This window comes from Pungitius pungitius, chromosome 21 (assembly GCF_949316345.1).
Source record: "Pungitius pungitius chromosome 21, fPunPun2.1, whole genome shotgun sequence".
NCBI lineage: Eukaryota > Metazoa > Chordata > Actinopteri > Perciformes > Gasterosteidae > Pungitius > Pungitius pungitius.
The window spans coordinates 3,319,203-3,344,369 of NC_084920.1; the positions used below are offsets into that span (position 1 = coordinate 3,319,203).

Consider the following 25,167-nt stretch of genomic DNA (forward strand, 5'->3'; position numbering starts at 1 on the left):
AATATTCCTTTTCTTTACATTGATTTAGTTCAATGAAGTCCATACTAATGTTTTCCCGTAATTTAAACCTAAATGCTGTACAAGCCTTTCCATCCCTTCTGTTGAGCATGTGTTTATTCAACACACTCAAAATAGCCAAATCTCTATATAAGGGTCTTTACCTTCTTCATATAACAGCTGTTTTCCCTTAAGAATGTTGACCAGGTGGTTTGTGGTTTCCTGTTGAAACGTTTACCACCATTGTGTGCACTGTATTTAAAACCCACTTTAAAAAAAGATTTTCACTTTATTTAGTAATTGTAATGCCAATGATCTATCTATCTATTTTCATATATCTGTTTGTTGAAGTAAAATTTCCTCTATATTCCGCTTGTTTGTGTAAATGCTGTAAACTTTAAATTGCAGTAATTGAGCTTATTCTTCTAAATTAAAAACCAAACTAAACGAACAATCGTTCTACCCTTGTATTTAAGTAAATAGCATAATCTAATTATATCCCAGAAAACTATTTGCACTCAGGATTAATTTCTCAAAGCGATTCAGTATTTCAGTGACTCGTCAGTTTCTCAATAACCTTCGTTTGTCGTATCCAGGAAACTTTATTAACACTTACTTACTTAACACTTGTATTCTACACTCCAGTACTTGCCCCTTTCCCGTGTGCCTGTCTGATTGCCTTCCCTGGTCCTGATTGTCTCCACCTGTACCCTTACCTTGTGTGTGTATATAATATCTGCGTATCTCTTTGTCCCGTGCCAGTTCGTCTTGCCCCATGTGATGGCAAAGCCGCCCGTACCCACGCCTATTTTCTATTGCCAGTTCAATTTTTTTTTACTTTCGTTTTGTATTGTTTTTTCCCTCTTCTGAAAGTGACTTTGAGGTTACAATTTTTAAATAAACTTGGTCTTGAAAGTCAACTGAGCACGTAGCTGTTGTGAACATTGCAAGGAAATAAAAGGAGAAAGACATATTTGATTCAGAACCTTTATTCCTTTTTTCCGATTGTCGGTTCAAATCTTCCAATACCGTACCTGTGGCTTCTCTTGGAAATGCAGCTACAAACTGTTTTCTTACAATAAAAAGTCGAATACAATAAGTTAATGTTCGAGAAATTCTCTAACATTAACTCGACACCAGTGTAAAATCATCAAAACAGGACATTTATTGTTTTCAAACAGGAGCCAGAGTTGACACATGCGCCAAGCCTACTCAAAGATTTTCATCTTCAGAGCAGAGCAGAGAATATATAGTTGGAAGATAAACATCCTTAAAAGGGGAGGGGGGGAATCCAGCTCTGGGCAAAATCCAAGTGCTGGTGGTCGACCTTGGACGTAGAAGATTATTTTCGGCACCACAAGACTATAAACATCGACTCACAAACGTCTTGATTTTCACACGCCCCAGAACACCATGTGCCTCTATGTGAAAGAGCACAGACTCTCTGTAGTACTAAGGTAGAACATTGCAGTTTTTCCAAAAATGTGCACATTGTGGTGGAACGGTGTTCCTCCACATACTAATGTTTTCTCGTAATTTAAACCTAAATGCTGTACAAGCCTTTCCATCCCTTCTGTTGAGCATGTGTTTATTCAACACACTCAAAATAGCCAAATCTCTATATAAGGGTCTTTACCTTCTTCATATAACAGCTGTTTTCTCTTAAGAATGTTGACCAGGTGGTTTGTGGTTTCCTGTTGAAACGTTTACCACCATTGTGTGCACTGTATTTAAAACCCACTTTAAAAAAAGATTTTCACTTTATTTAGTAATTGTAATGCCAATGATCTATCTATCTATTTTCATATATCTGTTTGTTGAAGTAAAATTTCCTCTATATTCCGCTTGTTTGTGTAAATGCTGTAAACTTTAAATTGCAGTAATTGAGCTTATTCTTCTAAATTAAAAACCAAACTAAACGAACAATCGTTATTCCCTTGTATTTAAGTAAATAGCATAATCTAATTATATCCCAGAAAAATATTTGCACTCAGGATTAATTTCTCCAAGCGATTCAGTATTTCAGTGACTCGTCAGTTTCTCAATAACCTTCGTTTGTCGTATCCAGGAAACTTTATTAACACTTACTTAACACTTGTATTCTACACTCCAGTACTTGCCCCTTTCCCGTGTGCCTGTCTGATTGCCTTCCCTGGTCCTGATTGTCTCCACCTGTACCCTTACCTTGTGTGTGTATATAATATCTGCGTATCTCTTTGTCCCGTGCCAGTTCGTCTTGCCCCATGTGATGGCAAAGCCGCCCGTACCCACGCCTATTTTCCATTGCCAGTCTTATTTTTTTTTACTTTCGTTTGTATTGTTTTTTCCCTCTTCTGAAAGTGACTTTGAGTTTACATTTTGTAAATAAACTTGGTCTTGAAAGTCAACTGAGCACGTAGCTATTGTGACCATTGCAAGGAAATAAAAGGAGAAAGACATATTTGATTCAGAACCTTTATTCCTTTTTTCCGATTGTCTGTTCAAATCTTCCAATACCGTACCTGTGGCTTCTCTTGGAAATGCAGCTACAAACTGTTTTCTTACAATAAAAAGTCGAATACGGTGTTCCTCCACACCACTGCGGGGAGGAACTCCAAAAATAATGCAGCATTCCAAATAATGTTCTTCAAATCTTTATTCAAGTCCTTCATATTATTATTATTCTATTGCTTCTGTGCCACCATTGCCTAGATTGCCTATTAGGTACACTTTCTAACAACTTCCTTGCTATGAGCTTTTGGTAGAAATATAACACTGCATTTTGGTTACGGCTGAACCAATACTGATAATCGTCATTGTTCTTAATGAACAACATAAGTTCTATTTCAGTTGATTGAAAGAAGCAATTACGTTCTCCCACCGTATCATCAAACCATGAAAACCCACCTCTTCGAATTCTTGGATGAATTTTCTCCAGCTCTATTTTCATTTTTCTTTTGTCTGCACGTTTCTCTTACTTTTTTTCCGGGTTTTGTTCTTGTTGTCATAGCAAACAAAAGTATTATTATTTATACTCCTGAAACCAGTTAAACAACATATTCATGGCTCTTTGCCAGGAGTAACCTTTATTAAGCCTGGCACAGAGCAGTATTCTCACACTGAAGAGGGGGCGTAGGAGCCAAAGAAGCACATGAGTAAAGGTAATTGATTTGATTTTGATCAAATTGATTTTGTATTTCGTTAAGATATTATCTATCTGCTTGCTTTGTAATATTTAAAAATATATATAAATAAATATCTGAATTGAGGATCTGTATTTGTATTTAAAGGGACCTTAAAAAATAAACTGAAACTGTTGCAGTACATGCACACAAAAGCTTTAATTTAGTGTGTAATGGGCATTTCAATTTGTATCCGAATTGACAGGACTTTAAATATGTAAATATAACTTCATTCACAACATTTTGCAGTGTTTCCAAAGAAATCTTGTGCTGAACACTGCTCGATCACGTTTGTTGCTGCTACAGTTTGAGGCTTATGAAGTTGTTGAAGTAGGTTCTGTCTATTATCCGTTTATGTTTACTAGTTGGACCAATTTTTGACGCTGCTTTACTCTGTACCCAAAGTGCCCGCTGCAAGCAACTCTAACTCAATTTTGAGTTTCTTCTGTATAATGGACAGATCCATTAAAGCTCTGTCAGGTTGGATGGGGCCCGCCCACATATATAAAACATATATGTTTTAATATATGTTTTGATATAGGGAATTGATATGTGCGACATATGAAATTGGCCGTTTTCCTATATGTTATTGTATATGCCCACATATATATATATACGCATACATGTACACATGCATAAATGTACATATATAGGTACATATATGCACTTATGTTTACCTATATATTAGTACAATTATTAAAATCCATACTAGGAAACAAAAATAAAAGCCCAAAATGTATAAATTTACATTATTTATTTAAGGACTATCAAAATGTACAAAAACAAAAATGACAAAAAACTGCAAAGGAAAAAAAAAATTTTTTTATGGATCTTTGCATTTCTGCGAGCTTGGAATTTAACGCTGTGCATATCTGCCAGCCACTTCTTCAATGTAGGATATAGAGAAGACAAAAATAAATAGACAATATAATAATATTGTAACAATAATGAGCAAATGGCATTCAGCAATCTGTTCTGAATTAACAAAACCTGACTTTTTAACACATTCCGTGTTCTCTGGGCTGGGCTTTGAGCAAACAAGACCTTTTGTCACACGCGCACACACACACACACGCACGCACACACACACACACACACTCAAAGAAGGTATGCATTAAAATCAAGCAAATCAATTACCGGCATAGACAAAATAAGGCAGGACAGAGGGGATTAAGGGTGAAGGAGGGGTGAATATTATTTATGAACACTTCAGACAACAACAATATGCCATGAGGTTATTTGCAACAATATATGTTCTACAAAATAGAAGACTTCACACCTTACAGCACATGTTTTCCCTTCTCAACACATTATGCAATTACTCACCAGTAATGGCTGCCTTTTTTATTTTGTCCAGGGCAACCAACTGCTCCCCGTCCCCTCTGGTTGGTTTCCCACCTTAAAGTAATATTTCAAAATGATTATGAAAGGCGGGTAAAATGAAGGTGGAGTAAGCAAGAGTTTTTTTAAATACACACACAGACACATCATGTTTTCTTGAGGTGCAATGAAATACAAAAATGGCAAGTAAAAAAGCGATGGTATGCCCGCACACAAACATGATTTATTCCACTGCATGTAACGCCTCGGCTTGCTTTGCTTTTCCACTGTGTGGTACGACTCGTCTCAGTACGGCACAGCTCGGTTCACTTTAACTCAGTTGCTTTTCCACTGCAGAAGTACCACTTCAGTGTGTTCATCTCACGTTTTAGTATCGGTACGGTACGCTTAGAACATCAACAGACCAGGTACCATTTAAAGCGAGCCATACCATGCTGTACTATGCAGTGGAAAAGTGCCATAATTGGATCCTACAAAGCATACAGTTTATACTCATCCTTACTACATAATGTTATTCACCTGTGGTTTCGCTGAGTTTTTAGTTGTTGCTGCAGTCTTGTTAGAGAAGGAAAACATCTTTTTAACAATTTTATGCATGTGGGGCAAGTAAATTATATATTACCACTAACTAGCCAAACATAAAAATCTCTATAGCTTAGTTAATAACACACACTGAATGCAGACTGGTACTGTACCTTGTTCTTTGTGTCATGACGCGCCTCATCATCCACTGTCTCCTCCTCCTCCTGTCTCGTATTTAGAAACATTTTTCTTTTTCACGGCAAACTTTGGAGGGAGACGGAGAAACAGAGGAACCATGAATGTATTGTAATGTAATGTAACAGCACAAACACAGGATGCAGACTGGTAATGTACCTTGTTCTTTGAAAGTCTGTCATGACCCTCCTGCTGCTTCTCACCCTCCTGGTGCTTGTATTTGGAAGAACCTCCATTTTTACTGTCAACCGACAAAAGACACTGTCTTTTAGCCCAACTCTGATTAACTTGCGTTACACAATCTTGCACATATATCTTGTCAAAGCACATCAAATCATCATAGATGACACAATTTCAAACCTACAAAACATACACATTAAGAAACAAGAGAGGGGAGATAACTTTAACTAAAGCACCAGTTGGTGCAGTCAGTTACCTTTTTTTTTAAGCCTTCTCAGTCTTCCCCTGCTGCTCAATGTACTTTGAGTTTGGGATGGGAGGACGTTTTGTTTGCCCATGTGTGCCCTCTTTCTCCACCTCGATCTCACGCAGTTTAATTTGGAGAGGTTTTTCAAATTCTGGTGCAATAAAATTGAAACGTTAACTGCAAACGTTTGTCTAATCATGTTTAACGTTACCAAACATAAGCAAAATGTAATGTAATATATACATAATATAATGTAACATAACTTACTTGCCACGTCAATAATATTGGCTGGGTGAACCGGCCAGGGTTGGCGCCCTTTTCGCCATTCCACCAGCTTCTCGTTTTGTTCAGTCGAGGCAAAAAAATGTTGAACTGAAAAGTTCCGGACACAGTCAATTGCCAAAATACTATGCGCCCCGCTATCATCACCCTCAGTCCATTCAAGTAGTAAAAATCAGTAAAAATGGAGACATCAGCGTAACACTATGTCTCCATTTTTACTACTTTTTACTTAGTCCCAGCCCTTCTTCTTCTTCTTTTTCTTGTTTTAAGTTGTTTGTCAACCAACTTATAGGTGCATTACCGCCACCTTCTGCTCCGGAATATGGATCAGACAAAACCCTACCCTTCTTTACCCCATACTAAAAATAAAATAAAAAAAACCATTAAAAAAAAAAAAACCTGTGCTCTCTCACCCATGGCCAGTACTCCTTTCAGAGAACAATCATGAATCGCTACCTTCCTCAAACTATTCCTCATAACTTCTCTTTGTGTCTCATACTCCCTACACCTCAACACTACGTGCTCTACTGACTCCTCTTCTCCACACCCGTCACACAAACCGGTCTGGTGTCTCCCTATCATTTTTAGTATTTTATTTAGTGCACAATGACCCAGCCGTAACCTGGTCAGAACAGTTTGTTCTCTCCTATTCCCACCTCCGACCCTACTCACTTTGATGCTCTTTTGAATGTGATTGTAATGTCTCCCTTTCCCATCTCTATCCCACCTATCTTGCCAAATTTTATTGATATTGCCCCAGATAATACTCTTGACCTATGCCTTGCTAATACTAACCTTCATCTCTATGTCCCCTTTCTTTAAAGCCCTTTTTGCCAGCTCATCCGCCCTCTCATTCCCGCTCACCCTAACATGTGCTGGAACCCACAGGAATTTGACCTGACCTCCCTGACTGGTTATTCTTGTGGCTGACTGAAGGACTTTGAACAGTAGGTCCTGTCGACTGGTGGACTTAAAGGACCTTATACTTGCTAGCACTGAAGATGCGTCTGAGCAAATCAATACCTTTTCCAGTCTTGCCTTTTCCACCCATCGTAGAGCAACCAGCACTGCCACCATCTCCACTGTGTAGACCCCTAGATTATCAGATGTTCTCCTGTTAATTCCTATTCCTTTATCTGGTACTGCCACCCCAAACCCTGTCACTCCTGTTTCAGGTTTCGTAGCACCGTCCGTATATACCTGTGTGTAATCTCTATATACTTCCCTTGCATGACACTCAAACGCAGCTACCAAATCAACCTTATTTTTTCCCTTTCCTCTGACTTCTAATATATGCCAGTCTATATCTGGCCACGCAGGTGTCCATGGGGCCAACATCGGGTAAACCACAGAGGGGCTTAAACTCAAACCAAGCACTTTCAGTTCCCTAGGAATGTCATTTCCCACCCGACCAAAGTACCCTTTCTGGCTCCCCCCACTCTCCCAGACCACCTGCAGCACTCCTTTTGCTGGATGGGAATCATCGTGCCCCTGTAAGTTGGCCCAGTAGTTTGCCATTAATTGCTTTCTTCTAAAATCCAGCGGCATTTCTCCCATTTCTACCTGCAATGCTGGTATTGGAGATGTCTTCAAAGCTCCACTACATACTCTTAGTGCTTGTGCCTGAACCACATCTAGTTTACAGATTAGAGACTTGGCTGCTGACCCGTATGCTATACTGCCGTAATCCAACACTGATCTAATCAAAGCCACATACATGGTTTTTAATGACCAACAACTGGCTCCCCATTCCCTCCCAGTCACACATCTCATCACATTAATTACTTTTTTACATTTTTCCTGAACTCTCCTGATTTGGTCTGCCCATGTCAACCGTGCATCAAAAAGAACACCCAGAAATTTAAATGTGCCAACCCTTACTAAATATTTCCCATACATTGTTAGCTTCATGCTATCCTTGATTATTTTCCTTGTGAAAAAGACTGTTTGTGTTTTCTCCACTGAGAACCTAAACCCCCACTCACACCCCCACTCTACCACCTCATCAATTGCTTCTTGGACCTTTCTGACTGCATGCTCCATGTTCCTTCCCCTTTTCCATAATGCCCCATCATCAGCAAACAGGGATCTACCGATATCTACTGGTACCTTTGTGAAGACGTCATTTATCATAATGATGAAGAGTAGAGGGCTAATCACTTTTCCTTGAGGTGTACCATTATCCACTATGTATTGGTTTGACAAGTCTGACCCAATCTGTACTTGAATTTTCCTTTCAAACAAAAAGTCTTTTATCCAGTTATATATTCTCCCACCAATTCCCATTTGGTGCAACTTAATTAGCAGGCCGTCCTTTCACATCCTATCATAAGCTTTTTCTATGTCAAAAAACATTGCAATGACTGCCTCTTTATTTGCCTGGGCCTTTTTTATTTCCGTCTCCAGCCTTATCACTGGGTCCATAGTGTTCCTTCCCTTCCTAAAACCACTCTGAAAACTAGCCAGCACTCCTTTCTTTTCAAGCGTATATGATAGTCTTTCTTTTATCATTCTTTCCATTATTTTACACATAATAGATGTTAGAGCTATTGGTCTGTAGCTAGTAGGTTTAGATGGATCTTTGCCAGGTTTTCTTATTGGAATCACTACTGCCTCCTTCCAAGTGCTCGGTAACTTTCCTTCCTCCCATACCCTGTTATAGAGACACAGTAACTTTAAGAGTGCCCCTTTTCCCATGTGTGTTAGCATGACGTAGCATACCTGATTGTTCCCTGGAGATAAGGGTCTTGATCCATTTATTGCTCTCACCATTTCTGCCAAAGTAAAAAGACCATCTATATCCTCCTGAGTGTCCTCCCTCCTCTCTAGCGCATCTGGGTGCTGACTCATTTTTCTTTCCCTCCTCCTCCTTTCTTCTTCAGACAGTTTATTTGAGCCATGAATCTTCACAAATGTTTTCACCATTATCTCTGAGAGATCGTTGTTTCCTTACCAGAAATCAAAACAGGGTAGTCCCACTCCCTTCTATCTCCTGCCATCCTCTTTATCATTCCCCATACATCTCCAACAGGCGTACTTCTTCCCGTCTGACTTGTTCGAATGCTTTGTTTCTGTTTTTAACAGCCTGGCAACACTCCTCTGTCCACCAAGGAACAAGATTCCTATTTAACCTATTTTTCCTCCTGGGTATGGTTCCATTGGCTGCCATGATTATTGCTGAAGTTACCTCCTTATTTATGTATCCTATGTCTCCAGCCATGCTGATCTTAGACATTGTTCTCTCACTTAACTTTTGAAACTCACCCCAGTCTGCTTTTTGAAAGATCCATCTTGGTGTTCCGCCCCCTGTACTGACTTCCACTGGTTCTCCTATCAAACATGATACTGGATAATGATCACTGCCTACTGTTGATGTTGTCAAAACGTCCCATTTACTTACTCCAGCCAATGTATTAGATACTAGTGTGGTATCTAATGCTGACTCTTTCCCATTGAAGCATTGAAATCTGCACACCATACTACTTTATTTCCCCCTTGTCCTTGTATTTTTTGTAATGAATCCAGCTCCAACTGTTTGCATGGGTTGTAGTAATTGATGATAACCACGTTCTCTGCTCTTTCCCACACTCCCACCACTATACACTCTTGGCTGTCTCCCTTTTCCACTACGAATGGAATGTTCGATAAATGTAGCACACCCTCCTCCTATCTCTTGTTCTCTGTCTTTCCGTATCACTGAATATCCATGTATACCAAAATCTAAAGCAGGTTTCAACCACGTCTCCTGTACACACACTACATCCGGCTTTACATTTATTTCTTTAATGTGTAACGCTTGAACTCTTGGCCATTGGCAAGAAGACTTCTGGCATTCCATTGTAATGGTATAACCATAATTAATGCTAACCAACCCATGGTGCCTCCTGGCTTGACTGATTAGTGAGGTTCTCCCTCACTTCTTCCCATGTCAGCCCCACTAATCCTAAGTGGTTCACTGCTGCTTTTACAATCAGCTGGATTTTAACATTTTTTAATTTTACTTCTGCTGTGCTGTTAATCACTCCTGCAATGAATGTTACTAAATCCTTTTTGTCCACATATATCCGGTCATTTACTTTTTGTTTCTCTTCATCACCATTTATTCCTTGATTCCTGGTAACTTCATTCCTTACTTTTGTTACTCTTACCGATTCTGCATAAGATCTTTCTTTCCACGCTTACTTTTGGATTTCATTTTCTTGTCTCATCACCTCACACCCCCCATACGCCACACTGTGGGCTCCTCCGCAGTTACAACATTTTGGTAGTGTCCCTGTTTCACACTTCCCATACTCGTGATCGCCACCACATCGAGCGCATCTCCTCTTCTCTTTGCAGTTATTGGCTATGTGCCCGAACCTCTGGCAATTAAAGCACCTCAGTGGCTTTGGCACATATTCTCTCACTGGGTAACTCAGAAAACCAAGGAATACCTTCTTTGGCACATTTCTTTCTACAAACTCAATAAGTACTGACTCGCTGTCCATCTTAACTCCATCCCTTGTCATTTTCATTCTTTGAGCATTGACTACTTTTCCTCCCTTAACGTTCTTCTTTAGCTCCTCCATACCGACACTCACTGGCACACCTGTGATGACTCCTTTACTTCCACCATTTTGTGCTCCCACCCTCCCTGTGTTCAACACCTTCATCTTTCCTATTTCTTTTAGATTGAATGCTTTCTCAAGTTGTTCCTCATTAGCACATCTCACCAGTAGGTTGCCATCATTTAGGACCTTTGCATAGCTCATCTCCCCCAATTTGTTTGACAGAGCTATTGTCAGCACAAAGGGACTGATTTTCTTTATATTCTCTTGAGCTTTTTCATGGAACCTCACTATGACCATACATTCACCAGGTCTTTCTCGTTGCCCTCTTTCGTCTCCTTCTCTCTCACTTTCCGAGCTCTCGTTATTGTTAGGTCTTGTTCGTTTGTTAGTTTTCACAGATTCACGTTGATTTTTACTTCTCTGCCCCTCTATCTCCCCCACCCCATTCTCTTCTTCACTCCCCTGACAACACTCCATTTCAGCCCAACTGCCTATGTCTGATCTATTCACGGAGCAGTCGTGCTCAGCCGCCTCCAAGGGAGTTGCTCCTTCTCGATTTATATGCCGCATATACTGCCGGCGCGAAAGATAATATCGCGTCTGCATGTGAATGACGTCATCCACAAGCGGCCCAGCGCGGTTGATGACGTCATTCGTACGCGACGCTGTAGCGGAGTATCTCAAATTAAAGAAAAGTGTCTGTTTGTTAAAACCGTGTACGGAAATGTTGACATTGTGTTCAAATTAATTAACCACAGTGAAATGCTCAGATCGATATGGGACAATGATGATGATTACTTTTTTTGCTACATACATAGAAACTGCATTACGTGTGAACGTGTGGATGTGAGCTGTAATGCGAATAAGTGACTTGACATTGCAAAAAAAGGCTTGATTGACAAAATAAAATAAAAACACGACTCATTTTGTTATACACTATCTTCATACAAGAAAGATTTGAAAATGTATAGCCATCATAGCGTTCCATCTCCTCTCACCCAATTGCCATAGTTAAATTCCATTACATCACATTACATGTGATTCTAATTTCACGTGTTTGCATTTACACAAATTCTTGCAGGATTTTATTATAGTTAGTCCTTAATTAATGCTTTGATAATAATATGAGCTAGGCATCATGTATGACCGTATGATAGTGAGTACATAAGGCTTATATGTGGATATAAGCAATACAGGAGACATATATGGTCTGTATATGCACATATAGGCACCACAATTTAGCCTTTATGTGGCATATATGCAACATATATATTATCATATATGTACATACATGTACATATATACTGCATATAGGTTTCATATATGTGCATATATCCACATATAGGTTATTTCCATGTGGGCGTCAATGAACAGCCAATAGATTAAAAACCCCAAAGTAACCATTGATGGTGAACTCCGTTTTAAGGATCATATCACTAGCATCACCATAGTTGCCTTTTGCTACAACAAAAAATATTTTCAAAAATCAGAGGCTTTATTTCTCAGTCGGGCTCAGTAAATTATGTATGCATTGGTTAAAAAAAGGCTTTTTAAAATACTCTATGTTTTTACAATATAAATGTTTGCATGTGTGTATTCAAGTGTAGGTATGCATGGATATTTCTGTTTAGAAGAAAAGTATTTAACAACTACCAAATATTTTTTCTTTTTCATATTTAAAATTGAAAAATTATTTTTTCACCAGGTTTTAAATGAGGCTTTGGAGAATGGCAAATCTTGTGTGTCCTGTATTTGCCTTGGTCATGATAAGTAAGTATCGGATTCAGTTTGAATGAAAACACATTTATTTCTGTTGTTGTGTTTAATGGAATTCACTAACTGACTTTTGTTTTTATTGTTAGCAAAATTATTTTTATCAAATTATATCTGTGTTTGTGTTTGTTTGTGTTTAGGTACGATTACTGCTCAGAATTCAGGTAAATATACATTTAAATAATCTCTTAGTTTATTGCCCATTCTATTATCATGGCATTAATACATTCGATTAGTTACTACTTAAAGATTACACCCATTTATCCTGCATTGCAGCTGATACCGCAGCAGAATGATCGTTATACATGCTGTATATACACAGTGTATTATATACACAATTTAGCCAGGGTGGAGGCTGCCGAGGTGCCACCCCTTGAAAAATTGCATGGCTTTTGCTTTAGCTCAAAAGTTAACATGTTGCACTTTTGGTACAAAGAGTAAAGGGCTGCAACTGTAACTATACCTGACAACAGTGCCGGCGCTCCGCACACGCACATCACGCGCTGCGCGTAGGGCACCAAGTGCCTGGGGGGGCACCAAAAAATCTGGGACGTGAAAAATCATCACAGTAGGCTTCTAGTATAAAAAACAAATAAAATATGTCTAAAGCATGCTAATATGCAAAATCAATACAAAGTCAAAAAGTAATAGGCCTAGACCAAATTAGTGGAGAAAAAGAGGAACCTCCTGTGCGGCCCCCCTCCCCCCACCTCCCAGTGGTTTGTTCCATTATGCCTCAATTTCAAATGTGACAGACAGCTTTGAAACGGCTTCGAAAAGGCATCAAGAGTCGGGGGCGGAAAAAAGAAGAAAGAAGAGACAGCGGGATGATGCTCGCGCGTCGCTCTCAGCTAAGACAATGTTTTAAATCAGGGGTCCCCGAACTTTGTCGTGAGGACCGTTGCTAGCGGTCACCGGGCGGCCGGCTGCCCGCATGTACTCGCGCTCATAATGTCCGCACGGACCGCCGTGGGCCGTATTCGGTACTCGTCCGCGGGCCGCCTGAAGTTTCTGTTACCGTTACCGTTTCTGTTATCATTTGATTTTTTATGTTATCATTTACGTTTTTGCATAACAATCGGCTTCAAGAGGCATATCCCAATCTATGGATTGCTCTTCGTATTGCACTGACTCTCCCTGTCACAGTTGCTGAGCGAAGCTTTTCAAAGCTCAAACTAATCAAAACGTACCTGCGCTCCTCAATGGGGCAGGAACGTTTAAGTGGTCTCGCTGTCATCAGCATCAATGGGGACGTGGCTCAGAAACTGTCATATGACCTGAGAGCTGATTTTGCAGCTAGGAAATGCAGGCATGTGCCTCTGTAGGGCCTTTGACAACTGATGGTAGTGAAAATGTTTGTAATATTGTTCTATGGGATAGCAGAATGGTCTCTTTTATAGAGATGGTAAAGTAAATTCTACTGTGCAGTTTGCACTTTATTATTATTATTTGTACTTATGTATATTATTTACTGAAGAAATGTGCACATTATTACTTACACGGTTATATACTTGAATACTTTCTGCGTTTACAATGTTCAGTTCCAAATCTGTGTTTTTAGTAATTGTGGTGGTATTTGGTATTTATAATTTATAATTTTATCTTTTATATAATATATTTCTTTTCATGTTTGTTTATGTAAATTATTTATGTTTAGAAGTTATTTGGGGAATAAAGAGAACCTAACTAAGACATTCTGAATGGTTGTTATTCCTTTGGTGGTGGTGGTGGTTGGTTGGTTCGTTGGTTGGGGGGGGCACCACCAAGCATTTGTGCTTAGGGCACCCAAATGGCTAGCGCCGGCCCTGCCTGACAATGATGTTGTGAGGCACTGATGTACTATAAAATACACTAAGCCGAAACAGGATATTTAGTGGGTTAAATTGCTTCATACATTTTTTTGATAAAATACTTTTTGACTGTCTCAGAACACAAAGAAACTGTGAGAGGTTTCAATATATAAAAATGTGTCTTTATTCTTTCTAGGACCCCTCTACCCAATTAATGGATCTAGAAGCGGTAACTCAGATGATGGAAGTTCTCCTAAAATTCCCCTGCAACGACCTTTTCTGTATTTTGGACAATCATATGATCAGATTTATGTATGTTTATATAATTTACAATCCACATATTTTATGTTTTGTCAAAGTATTATCTTGTCATCTACTGATTAGCTTTCCCTTCTAATAAAAAGACTCTGTTGTAAATGGGCAAAAAGAACATACTAATTGTTAATTGTGTTCACTTATTTCCAGGTAAACCATAATGGACATCTGACCTTCGACACGGCTTGGAGTAGTTTCACACCTCAAAGATTTCCACTGTATGGATCCAGGGACATCATTGCTCCATTCTGGACTGATTTGGACAACAGATTGAGTGGTCAGGTCTACTACAACCAATACACCAATGGCAGCATCCTCCAACAAGCCACGCAAGACATTAATCATTACTTCCCAGCATTGAGCTTCAGTGCTGAATGGGTGTTTGTTGCAACATGGAACGAGGTGGCCTACTATCCCAACTCTGGAACCGTAAGTTATTTTGTTCTAAATCAGGAAACTCATAGAATGTGTATTTAATCTATCAAAACCTACATTTACTATAATAACCGCAAGTAATTCTATTTTCAGCAAACAACAGTTCAAGCAGTCTTGATCTCTGGCGGCCTGTACTCATTTGTGCTGATGAATTATGGGATAATAGCCCCAACATTAAGAGATATACAGGTTAGAGGCAATCAAATAATATGTGACTTACAATGTAATAGGGGCTATGACTTACTTAAATCTATATGCAGATATACACAAATCAAAAAATAATACTCCCTTTTATTTATGTCCAGGCTGGCTATGACACAGTCAACTCCACTCACCATTTCACCATCCCTGGATCCTTTTCTACCGCGGCATCAGGCAATAACTCAAATTTCCACCTGAGCAGCAATGTCAATGTACCCGGTCGTTGGGCTTTCCGGACCGATTATGGATCAAGGGGCTGTAATTACAGTGGTAAGAGCAGAACCAGAACGTGGTCACCGTAGATAGTTTGTTAAAGGTTATGTGGCTGTGTGATCATTAATCTAAAAAATGACATTAACAAACAAAACGAAATCAACAATTATATTTAAAGCTGCTGAGACTACTCAGTCTAAAGTGCAGGTTGATATTACTTTACATTATGGCCACATATAATTGATCTGCATTCATTTATTCTATTTTCATGCCACGATCCAACCCATGTCCCAAGTTTAAGGCGGCTGGCGACATTTCTTGCATGGCATCTTCTTCATCTTTTTTCACCATTCTACTGTTATAAGTCTATATCTTGAAGTGACCCTTTCCTTTCATTTTTCTCTAGGTGAAATACTCCAACTGGGTGACTCATTCTGGAATGAACGTACATGTGCACAGAAGTGCACCTGCACCTCAGCAGGCCTGCAGTGTCACAGCGAAAGCTGCTCCTTTTCCCAAATCTGTCAACCCGCTGCCTTTAAATTCTCCTGCCAGACCGTGCAGAGAGGCTCCTGCAGCATAAGTGGTGATCCACATTACTATACATTTGATCACAAGGCCTACGACTTCCAGGGAACCTGCCGCTATGTGTTGGCGACTCTCTGCAATGACACTGATGGGCTTCACCAATTTTCTGTGGAAGCTAAGAATGAGCCAGTCACCGGCTGGCCAGTGTCAGTAACAGCAGAAGTTTTTGTTAATGTGGCAGGCTATCGTGTGCATATGTCGAGGAAGAGTCATGGTGTGGTACAGGTGAGTTACACTCAGGGGTGAAAGTAGTTATTTCTTGGTGGTACTACGATACAGGTTTAATGCGCGCGCAAAAATTTCACTCAGCCTAATTATTTATTTATTTGTTAATTTACTGTATTATAGTATACTTCTTCTTATCACTCTAGAATCACTCTTTTTCCACCTGTATCTGTATAAAAAACAAGATAGTGGTAAGTGATAAATTATCACTTACCATTATCTTGTTTTTTATTATTCTCCTCTTCCTTTCTCTTCTTCCTTTTCTGGCTTCCTGAAGCATAATTCCGCTTCATGTTTACTGCCGACCGACGAGGTTTTGTATTTTACCAGCAGCACAGATCATGAGCGGGGCCCCTTGAGGGGGATCCCAATAACAGTGTGATTGCACTTTACTGCATTGACCATCAAAGGGGCGCTCACAGTTTGTCGTTGCATTTTATTCTTAACCAGTCGTTGTCTTGGGGCCCCAAGCAATTGCCTTGTCGCGACGGGCCTGTGCATGTGTCGTAATTTCTTCGTACCTGCGTACCTACCCCAAACAGATGGAGACACTCATCTTCAATAGGGTGGTTGCAACAAAAATACCTATCTATAATTTTTAATCCAATTTTGTTTATACATTGTGACAGGTGAACGGAGTAACTAAAAACTTACCTATCCTACTGAATGGAAGTCTTTCTATTCACGCTAGTGGATTTCACACATACGTCAGTGCTGATTTTGGCCTGAGTGTCGAGTACGATGGATGGTATACAGTGTCAGTTTCTGTACCTCCAATATACAGGTAACTGCCATTTACTACAACCCATGTTTCAATACTTTACATTCTGAATAATGTTTCATTTCATGATTTTAAAGTATGTAGCTTCAATGTATAAACCTTTTTGTGTCATTACTACAGAGGAGAAACATGTGGACTTTGTGGTAACTTCAATGGAAATCCCAATGATGACTTCCAAACCCAATCTGGAATGATGGTTACTACTCCAGAGGAGTTTGGGACAGCCTGGAAAGTGGCAGGCAACTACACCTGCAGCGATGGGTGTGGCTCCTCTTGTCCACAATGCACCAACGAGCTACCTGCCAGAGCCCGATGTGACGTTATTCAAGCATCTGATGGACCCTTAAGCTTCTGTCATGAGCTGGTGAACCCAGCGCCATATTTCAGTGACTGTGTATTTGATGTTTGTGTGTCGGGAAGTGAAGATCTTCTGTGCAGAGCCATTCAGTCATACGTCAGTGCCTGTCAGTCCGCCAATGTTCAAATCAACCCTTGGAGACAGAACACCACCTGCAGTAATTCAAACAATCAATTCAACATTTAAAACAAAGAAGTCTAAAAATCTGGTTACCATTAGAACACACAAAGGCTGTCCTTGGTTACTGGATCCAATACATATCAGGATAATGGCTACAAGTCTTATATATCACCATTTCTTTCCTCATTTTTTTAGGACTTGACTGTCCCGCAAACAGCCATTACGAGCTGTGTGGCACTGAATGTGGCCAAATCTGTGCCAGCAGCGTCGATGCCACCTGTGAGCAGGTTTGCTCTGAGGGATGTTTCTGTAATGAAGGCTTTCTCCGGAGTGGGACAAGATGTGTCCCAGTGGAAAGCTGTGGCTGTCAATACGACGGGTTCTATTATAATGTAAGTCATATGGCTCTTATGGCGCATTTCCACCGAGCGGTACGGTACGGGTCGGTACCCTTTTATTTGTGTCTCCACTGCCAAAAGTTAAGAAAGGTCCCAAAAATCCAAACTGTACCGTACCACTTTTTGGGTACCCTTCCGTTGGAGGTCGCTACAATGTCGCTGCGCAGCATTCTTGTGACAAACAGCCACATTTTGAAAAGCAAGAACAGGATTGTGTGTTGTTTGCGGTTAGCTTTCAGTTTTCGCGCAATCGAATGACGTCAATCTACTTTCCGTCCAATACCACGCCTATCAAGTGACGTTACCACTACTTCCTGGAATATAGCACGCCTATCAAGTATGAATCAAATTAATGCAATTTTAAGTGCCTTCACTGCGTGGCGGTCCATTTGCACCCTGAATTTTTTCCAATTCAGTATCCTATCTCACACAGCAGTTTCTTTGTCTGATTAATGCTGCACTTTATCATTTTTAATGTGTCTTTTTCTCATATGCTACAGGCTGGTGAGTCCTTCTGGACAGAGCGTTGCTCCCAGCGATGTGAATGCCATGCTCCCAATGACCTTCGCTGTTCTGCGGAATCTTGCAGTCATGCACAAGAGTGCACCATCAGAAATGGCCAGCTGGGATGTTTTGACGATATGTCTACGTGCACTGTGTTGGGCGACCCACACTACATCACCTTTGATGGGGTCCTGGCCCATTTCCAGGGCACGTGCTCGTACATCATAACTGAGAGCGTGAACCATGGCATCAATGAAACACAGTTCCAGGTAGTAGCCACCAACAATCATCGTGGCAGCAAACGTGTATCGTTTGTGTCAGAAGTGGATGTTTACCTATCACATCAATCAGAGGATGTGCATGTATGGATTGGACCCAATAAAAGAGTAAAGGTAAGCTCTTAATTGCTTTAAAGAAGATCTTTCTGTATCTCTGTAGTGTTAAGAAGTGCCTCCTCACTTCATGTCTACCTCTCTATGATCTTTCTTCCCACCAGGTAAATGGAGGTGAGGTGTCTCTTCCTACCACTGTTGGAACTTCAGCTCAGCTAGTAAGACAAGGAAGTTACATCGTGCTTGAGGTTATGGACTTGAGAGTTCACTTTGATGGCCAAAGCACCTTACTGGTCCGAGTGGGCCAGTACCGTCAAAATCGAGTCAGAGGCATGTGTGGAAACTTCAACAGCGATCCTTCCGATGACAAAGTTTTGTCCAATGGCACATTGGCACGGAATGACAATCAGTTTGGACACAGCTGGATGTCATCCACAAGCCAACCAGGGTGAGATTTTATGAAAATAACAGAACATGAAGGAACAACAATGCCAAAATAGCAGAAATATTAATGGAAAAAATCAGTCAGTTAAAGTGTTCAACGTCTAACATCTTTTCCAGATGCGGATCCACTTATGAAGACAGTAGCGACGGATTGAGCAACTGTCTTTTTCTGAGAGAATACTCAGAGCTCTGTAGTGTCATCACCAACAGTAGCGGTCCCTTCAGTGCCTGTCACGTACACTCTGATCCACAGCCATTTTTCAGTTCCTGCGTCTATGACCTCTGCCTTTACACTCCCGCCAATGGCATGCTATGTTCTGCAGTTTCCGCCTACGAGAGCACCTGCTCTGTTTTGGGGTTAAGTGTCCCTGAATGGCGCTCTGCTTTGCAGTGTGGTAAGTTTTCACTGGGTTCATGGATAGCCAAAATAATGAATGAGAGATATAATCCTTAACAGAACGTTGCCATTTGTCTTACCTATGTTCTTACTTCTTCCACTCATCTTTCTCCCACTATTTCCACAGCTGAGTCAGACCCCTGTGAGCAGCTTGACTGCACAGAGTACGAGTGGTGCGGTGAGAAGGACGGTGTGTACGGCTGCTTTTGTGATGAGCGCCACCATCGTTCCAACAACGAGAGCTACGGTGAGGGCTCAAAATACTGCTTTGTTTTATTGGTCACGCATGTGATATGCATGAGATTCGTTGTACATGGAATTCATAGAACTCTCAAGCTGCTTTTGTCAATAAATATCTGATCTTGTGGAATCACTCACAGCAGATTACATTCTTAAACTAATTATTCTTAACTTCGGAGTCAGTTTTAAATGACTCTCCCTCTCTCTCTCATACGTAGACTCGTCCATCACTTGTGACAGTAGTTCGGGCACCATGTCTGTGTCACGCTGCCAACTGTTTGAAGACGGATTCCCCTCCAGTTCCCTCCACCTCCGAGATGCCTCGTGCAACGGGACTCTCCAGGGCGGACGACTGGTGTTCCAATTCGACAATGAGGACAAGCATTGTGGGACATCTCTCAGGGTGCAGTCCACAGCCTTATATTCTGTCAACACAGACTGACGAGATGTTAATGGTTTTCATAATACGTGTTCGAAGCACAAGCAACTTAAACCATTTTGTTGTTTACCTTTTGAAGAGCAACGGAACCCATTTCTTCTATGAGAACACCATCCAGGGTGCTGTAGACCCTCATAAAGGTCTAATCAGCCGCCAAAGGACCATTCAGTTGGGTTTCTGCTGTGCATACCCTCTAACCCACTCCGTGTCCATGGACGTGGCCATCAACCCTGTAGAGAGGTGACAATTACAACACCGTCTGCAAACTAAATACAATTACCACCGTCCTTTTCATAGTGGAGATGTGTCCATAGTGATACATAATGGCCTACATTTCAATATTTATGTTTTACGATACCATATATTACACAGTACATTTACACCTCAGACATTTTTTGAGGCCTTTTCTTCTGGGTCCGAGATGTTTGACAGGGACAGCTGTAACAAAGAATGAAAGTGGTTAGTTCTTGGTTGTCCTAAATGTTGTTTATATTCCCTAAAAGCCACCTTCTGCACCCAATGCAAATCAATAAAAACGCTGTTCAAACCAACAATGAAATAATTAAAAAACATTTAGAGAAGCCTCTCCCTGTTCTGTGAATATGAATACTTCTCCTTTTCTTACAGCATTGTTAGAAAGAAGCTTCCTATGGGCCATGGACAGTATCACGTGAGAATGATCCCTTACCAGGACGCTGGCTTCCTCTTCCCCTTGGCCAGTAACGGGAACATAGACATGGAAATAGACCAAAGGATGTATGTGGAGATCCGGACAGAAGGAGTCGATGGAAGTCAGATCACCACCATTGTGGACTCTTGTTGGGCCACGCCAGTCAATAACGAGAGCTACCCTGTCCGCTGGGATCTCATAAGCGCAGAGTAAACAAGCCTTTGCAACTTCATGCAGACTAGCACACTGATCACCGGTTATTTCACAACGCAGCTCTGTTTATTTCATAGCCGGTTACATCGTCACTTCTTTCTCCCTCCAGGTGTCCTTACCCAGCGGATGGGACGGTAGAGCTGCTTGCTAACGGCATCTCCAACGCGGCCCGATTCTCCTTCAGGATATTCACCTTCACCAACTTTTCATCTATCTACCTCCACTGCCAGGTCCACCTGTGTCTTCTGACAAATGGCGACTGCACAGCTGTAAGTTGCCACTGTGTTTGCTTGGGTGTGTGTTCAGTTCAGATAGATCATCGACAGATGCCTCTAATGTTGTTTTTTCTGCAGCACTGCCAGCCTGGAGACCACGGGCGAGTTCGAAGGGATGTGTCCCAGGATGCCATCACGGGCATCTCGCTCGGCCCCTTCACCATGGCGCCACACAGGAAAGGTAAAACACTCTTATCTCCTGGCGACCTTTGTTCTTTTGACGTCATTGCACTTGATCAATACATTTTATATCAACTTCAAAACTTCTCTTGCAGCCAGAATGGTTAATCCGAGCAGCGCCTGAGGCCAGTTGACCACGCTGGTGACCCCGCTCGTCAGTTTGCTGGCAGCCAAATCTCTGGTGAAGGGTGCTCAAAGATGATCCATATACTAAAACCAATCAACATAGATTTGCTTTTGCATTGTATTTTTATTTCAGGGGTCTTTTCCTGGTCTCATACGCTGTCTTTGTGGTCCGGTTGAAAAGTAATTTAGCTTTGTAACGCTAGAGGACGCCGATGTGCTACATTCTGAAGCTGAAGTCCTTTCCTGTTGTTTCTTCCACCATATCAGATGTTCATCTAGTGTATCCTTAGTTACTTTAACGTCATTCTTATCATTTAATTTCTTTCATATAAGGAGCAACCAACGATGTGTAATGAAGGTTATACATATAAAAGAATTTTCTGAATGCACAGAGTATCGATGCCATTTGTTACCATGGATTTTTCACACTTTCACACTGAACACAGAGAGTTAGAGCCAACAGAAAAAATAAATCTCCGACAGGCAGAGACACAACGCGAGTCGCATTCTTAAGCACCACGTCTTAACAAGCCCCACGTTTACCTGAACTCTACTAGTTAAGAACAACAAACCGACGTAAAAAAAAGTGAAGACGAAGAAATCCTTTAAATTTATCGGGAAAGACCCGCGAAACTGATGACTAAGGGAGAGAGAGAGGAGTTCTGTGTATGAGTGAGCCGAGCGGGACACAGAAACACAAACATATGTGTGTAGAGGAGGGGCGCTGTGACTACCAGCCAATCACAGAACGCAGACACAGACAGCTACCCAATGAGGACTTTTATTCAATCCGAGCACAGATATTGACTCGTATTACTCGTATAATACTCGTACCCGGAAAAAGTGCTTTATCCGTACCGGAGTATCCGGCTCAACTCTATTAATGACCCTTAACTCCAATTTGCATTATAATGTGGAACGCGGTGTATAGCAAGTTGTAAATCGGATTATTTGATGACTTTCTTGTTTCTTGATCTTCTAAGTTTGTATCCTTATGGTTGAAATGCTCTTATTGCACGTCGCTTTGGATTAAAGCTTCAGCTAAATCACATGTAATGTATTCAGTTGTTTTGAAGAAGCAACTACCGGTATATATTATATTCTCAAAATATATAATTATTAGAATAAACAGTAAAAATACAAAGAAGTTTATTAAATAAAATAACTAAATAAACATTTTAGGCAGCGCCTACCTTGCCTACCCTGACTGTACGTCCCTGACTTAGCATTAAGCAATCATAAAATTTTGGCCCCGAGCCCAGATTTCCAGTAAGTTACCCACCTACTTCCATTATTTCCACAACAACATTTACCAGCAGGTAACCATTCATTTACTGAAACACTTAATGAATAGTTATTGTCTTGTGTTTATTGATTTATGATGTACATCACTCCTTCGCTTGCACATTTCGAAACACTGACGTCATTTTCAGTGTTCTTTTATGTACTTCCTCAACATTTGATACCTTGTTTCTTAGAAAAGGTTTTGTTTAACAAGTAGTTACACACCTACTGTGTGCATATACTGTACACAGATGGCATTCTCTGCCCTGACGGAATGTAAGTGAATTAACCTGTTCTTGTCACCTTTTGGTTGCACAATCTCGAGTGAGCCGATGGCTAAGTGGTTATCCTTCAGCACTGAATGCTGTAGGTCTGTTGTTTGAATCTTGCAGAGGCACAGGTTTTTTTCTTCTCTTTTTAACCACTTGTCCAGCTGATAAGAAACAAAGTTACTCTTGAGATACTAAATATGCTCCATTCTTTACTAAACTTGGCTCCCACAATAAAGTAAAGGCCTAGTCACTTCTTATGATTTTAATGCTTCCACATTTGAATTTTGCTTGGTGTTTCCTCTAATCTGCCCCAGCAGTTGTTGTGATCAATTCTTTCCAACGGTGTCAAGTGTGTACCTTGATTTTTTTTTTGCTCATTGCAACCCTTCTATGCATGGTGCTATTCATTAAAGAACTTGTCATGCCACATATGAAAAGGCTCATGGAGAGCAATCTTGCCTTGACTGAATGGAAGCGATCAAAATTATTTTAGTGACGTTTTGATCATTGATTCACAACAAGTCCTGTGTTGTAGAGGTTGGCTTGATGCAATAGCCTAGTGTTGGTGGATTCGGTTCATGAAACCACAGACTCAGGTTTGAATACCAGCCCCAAGAGTGATTTATTTTGTCTCTTTAGTCTCTTTTTGACCCGCGAGTCCGGCTGACCGCTGCCCCCCCGACATGCAAGGAGAGGCGAGGCCCGTTCATCGCTGCTCGCAGCTTTAATTCATTTTGTATTTTGTTTAGATATTATTTATCTGCTTGCTTTACATTTTTATTATTTACCATATACTGTATATAAATATCTTCATGCAGGACAAAACTATCTAAAACTGTTGCACTTGCAGTTCATGCACACCAAATTAAACCAATCTTGTTCGATGTGTATCCCAGATTGATAAAAATTGAAATATCTAAATACGGCTTCATCCACCGCGCATGGTTATGCATACATGTTATTTAACTTCGCTTATGGGTGCTCTCTACACTAAAAAAAAAAAATTAAAAGGTCAAATAATTAGCAGCAGCGGCTTTTAAAGAAAATAAAATATCTTAATTCAAATAACAACAAGTCAGAAAACCCCAAATGTACCGAAATATTGATTAAAGTTTTTACAGAGAACTATTTTACAGATTTATCATGTATTATAACAATAGAACACCTACAATGAAAGGATATCACTAAAAGTTCTGCCGAGAAACTTTTATTTTAAAGAAAAGGGTCACATTAAGATTTATTGAATCTGGGGGTGTGAAGGTCATTTTCTCAATGTTCTCTCGAGAAAAAAATGAAACAACTGATGATGATGACTTTAAAAAGTATGGCAACTCTACGATGGCCCAGAGAGCTCAACAAATTGCCAATGAAGAAAACACATTCAACTAAACAAAACACAATTTGACCACACTTGTCCAGAACTTAGAATACATGCTTCAAATAACGGAAGTATTTTTAAAGAAAATTAGCGCTCAGCCTAGCTCAATCATGTTTGTTGCTGGTATTTAAGTCAGTTCTGTGTATTACCCATTCACGAGTTTGCCGCTGCTTTACTCGGTACACAAAGTGTCCGCGGCAAATAAACATTGTGATTTTACAGTATGTATGTTTGTGAGTGTGTATTTGTATGCATGGTAGTTTAAAAGTCTGTATTGTGTTTGATGTAATGAAAAAAGTTTGCTAATTTGAGATCCACAATTGTTGTCGGAATGTAAGAATACACACATTAAAGAAATATATAAAACTAATAATTGAACCTTAAAATTACAAACAAACTTGTTCGTATGGACACCAACTTCATATAATGAGCTAGACCTTTAATTACAAGTAATTATTGGTGTTGCACGTACATATGTGATTTAAGAAAACAGTAATATATTTTACAATAATCAAGCCAATCTTTCTGTAGGAAAATGAGAAAAGAATGTTTTTCGTCATTATTGGTATAATACCTTACAGTTGGGTTGTTAATTTACAGATTATACAATATCCTTTTAAGTTTTTTTTCTCATTCTCACCAGGTTTTAGTTTAGTAGCTTTGGAGAATGACAAATCTTGTGTGGCCTGTGCTTGCTTTCGTCATGATAAATAAGTATCGGATGCCATTTATAGTGTTAGG

General features: G+C 40.2%; 1 protein-coding gene across 1 annotated transcript; it reads left to right on the top strand.

Annotated features, from left to right (window-relative positions):
• Window positions 1-2,617: 2,617 nt before the first annotated feature.
• Window positions 2,618-23,646, top strand: LOC134107870 (alpha-tectorin-like). Its single transcript, XM_062559928.1, is given in 21 exon segments — window positions 2,618-3,137; window positions 12,181-12,245; window positions 12,389-12,412; window positions 14,235-14,350; window positions 14,504-14,782; window positions 14,882-14,977; window positions 15,094-15,259; window positions 15,609-16,015; window positions 16,645-16,799; window positions 16,917-17,311; window positions 17,470-17,666; window positions 18,173-18,568; window positions 18,673-18,956; window positions 19,070-19,347; window positions 19,477-19,596; window positions 19,808-19,992; window positions 20,108-20,268; window positions 20,656-20,907; window positions 21,021-21,180; window positions 21,265-21,367; window positions 21,462-23,646. Coding segments are annotated over 20 exon segments (3,939 nt in total). The 5' UTR covers window positions 2,618-3,137; window positions 12,181-12,187; the 3' UTR covers window positions 21,569-23,646.
• The last annotated feature ends 1,521 nt before the right edge of the window (window positions 23,647-25,167 follow it).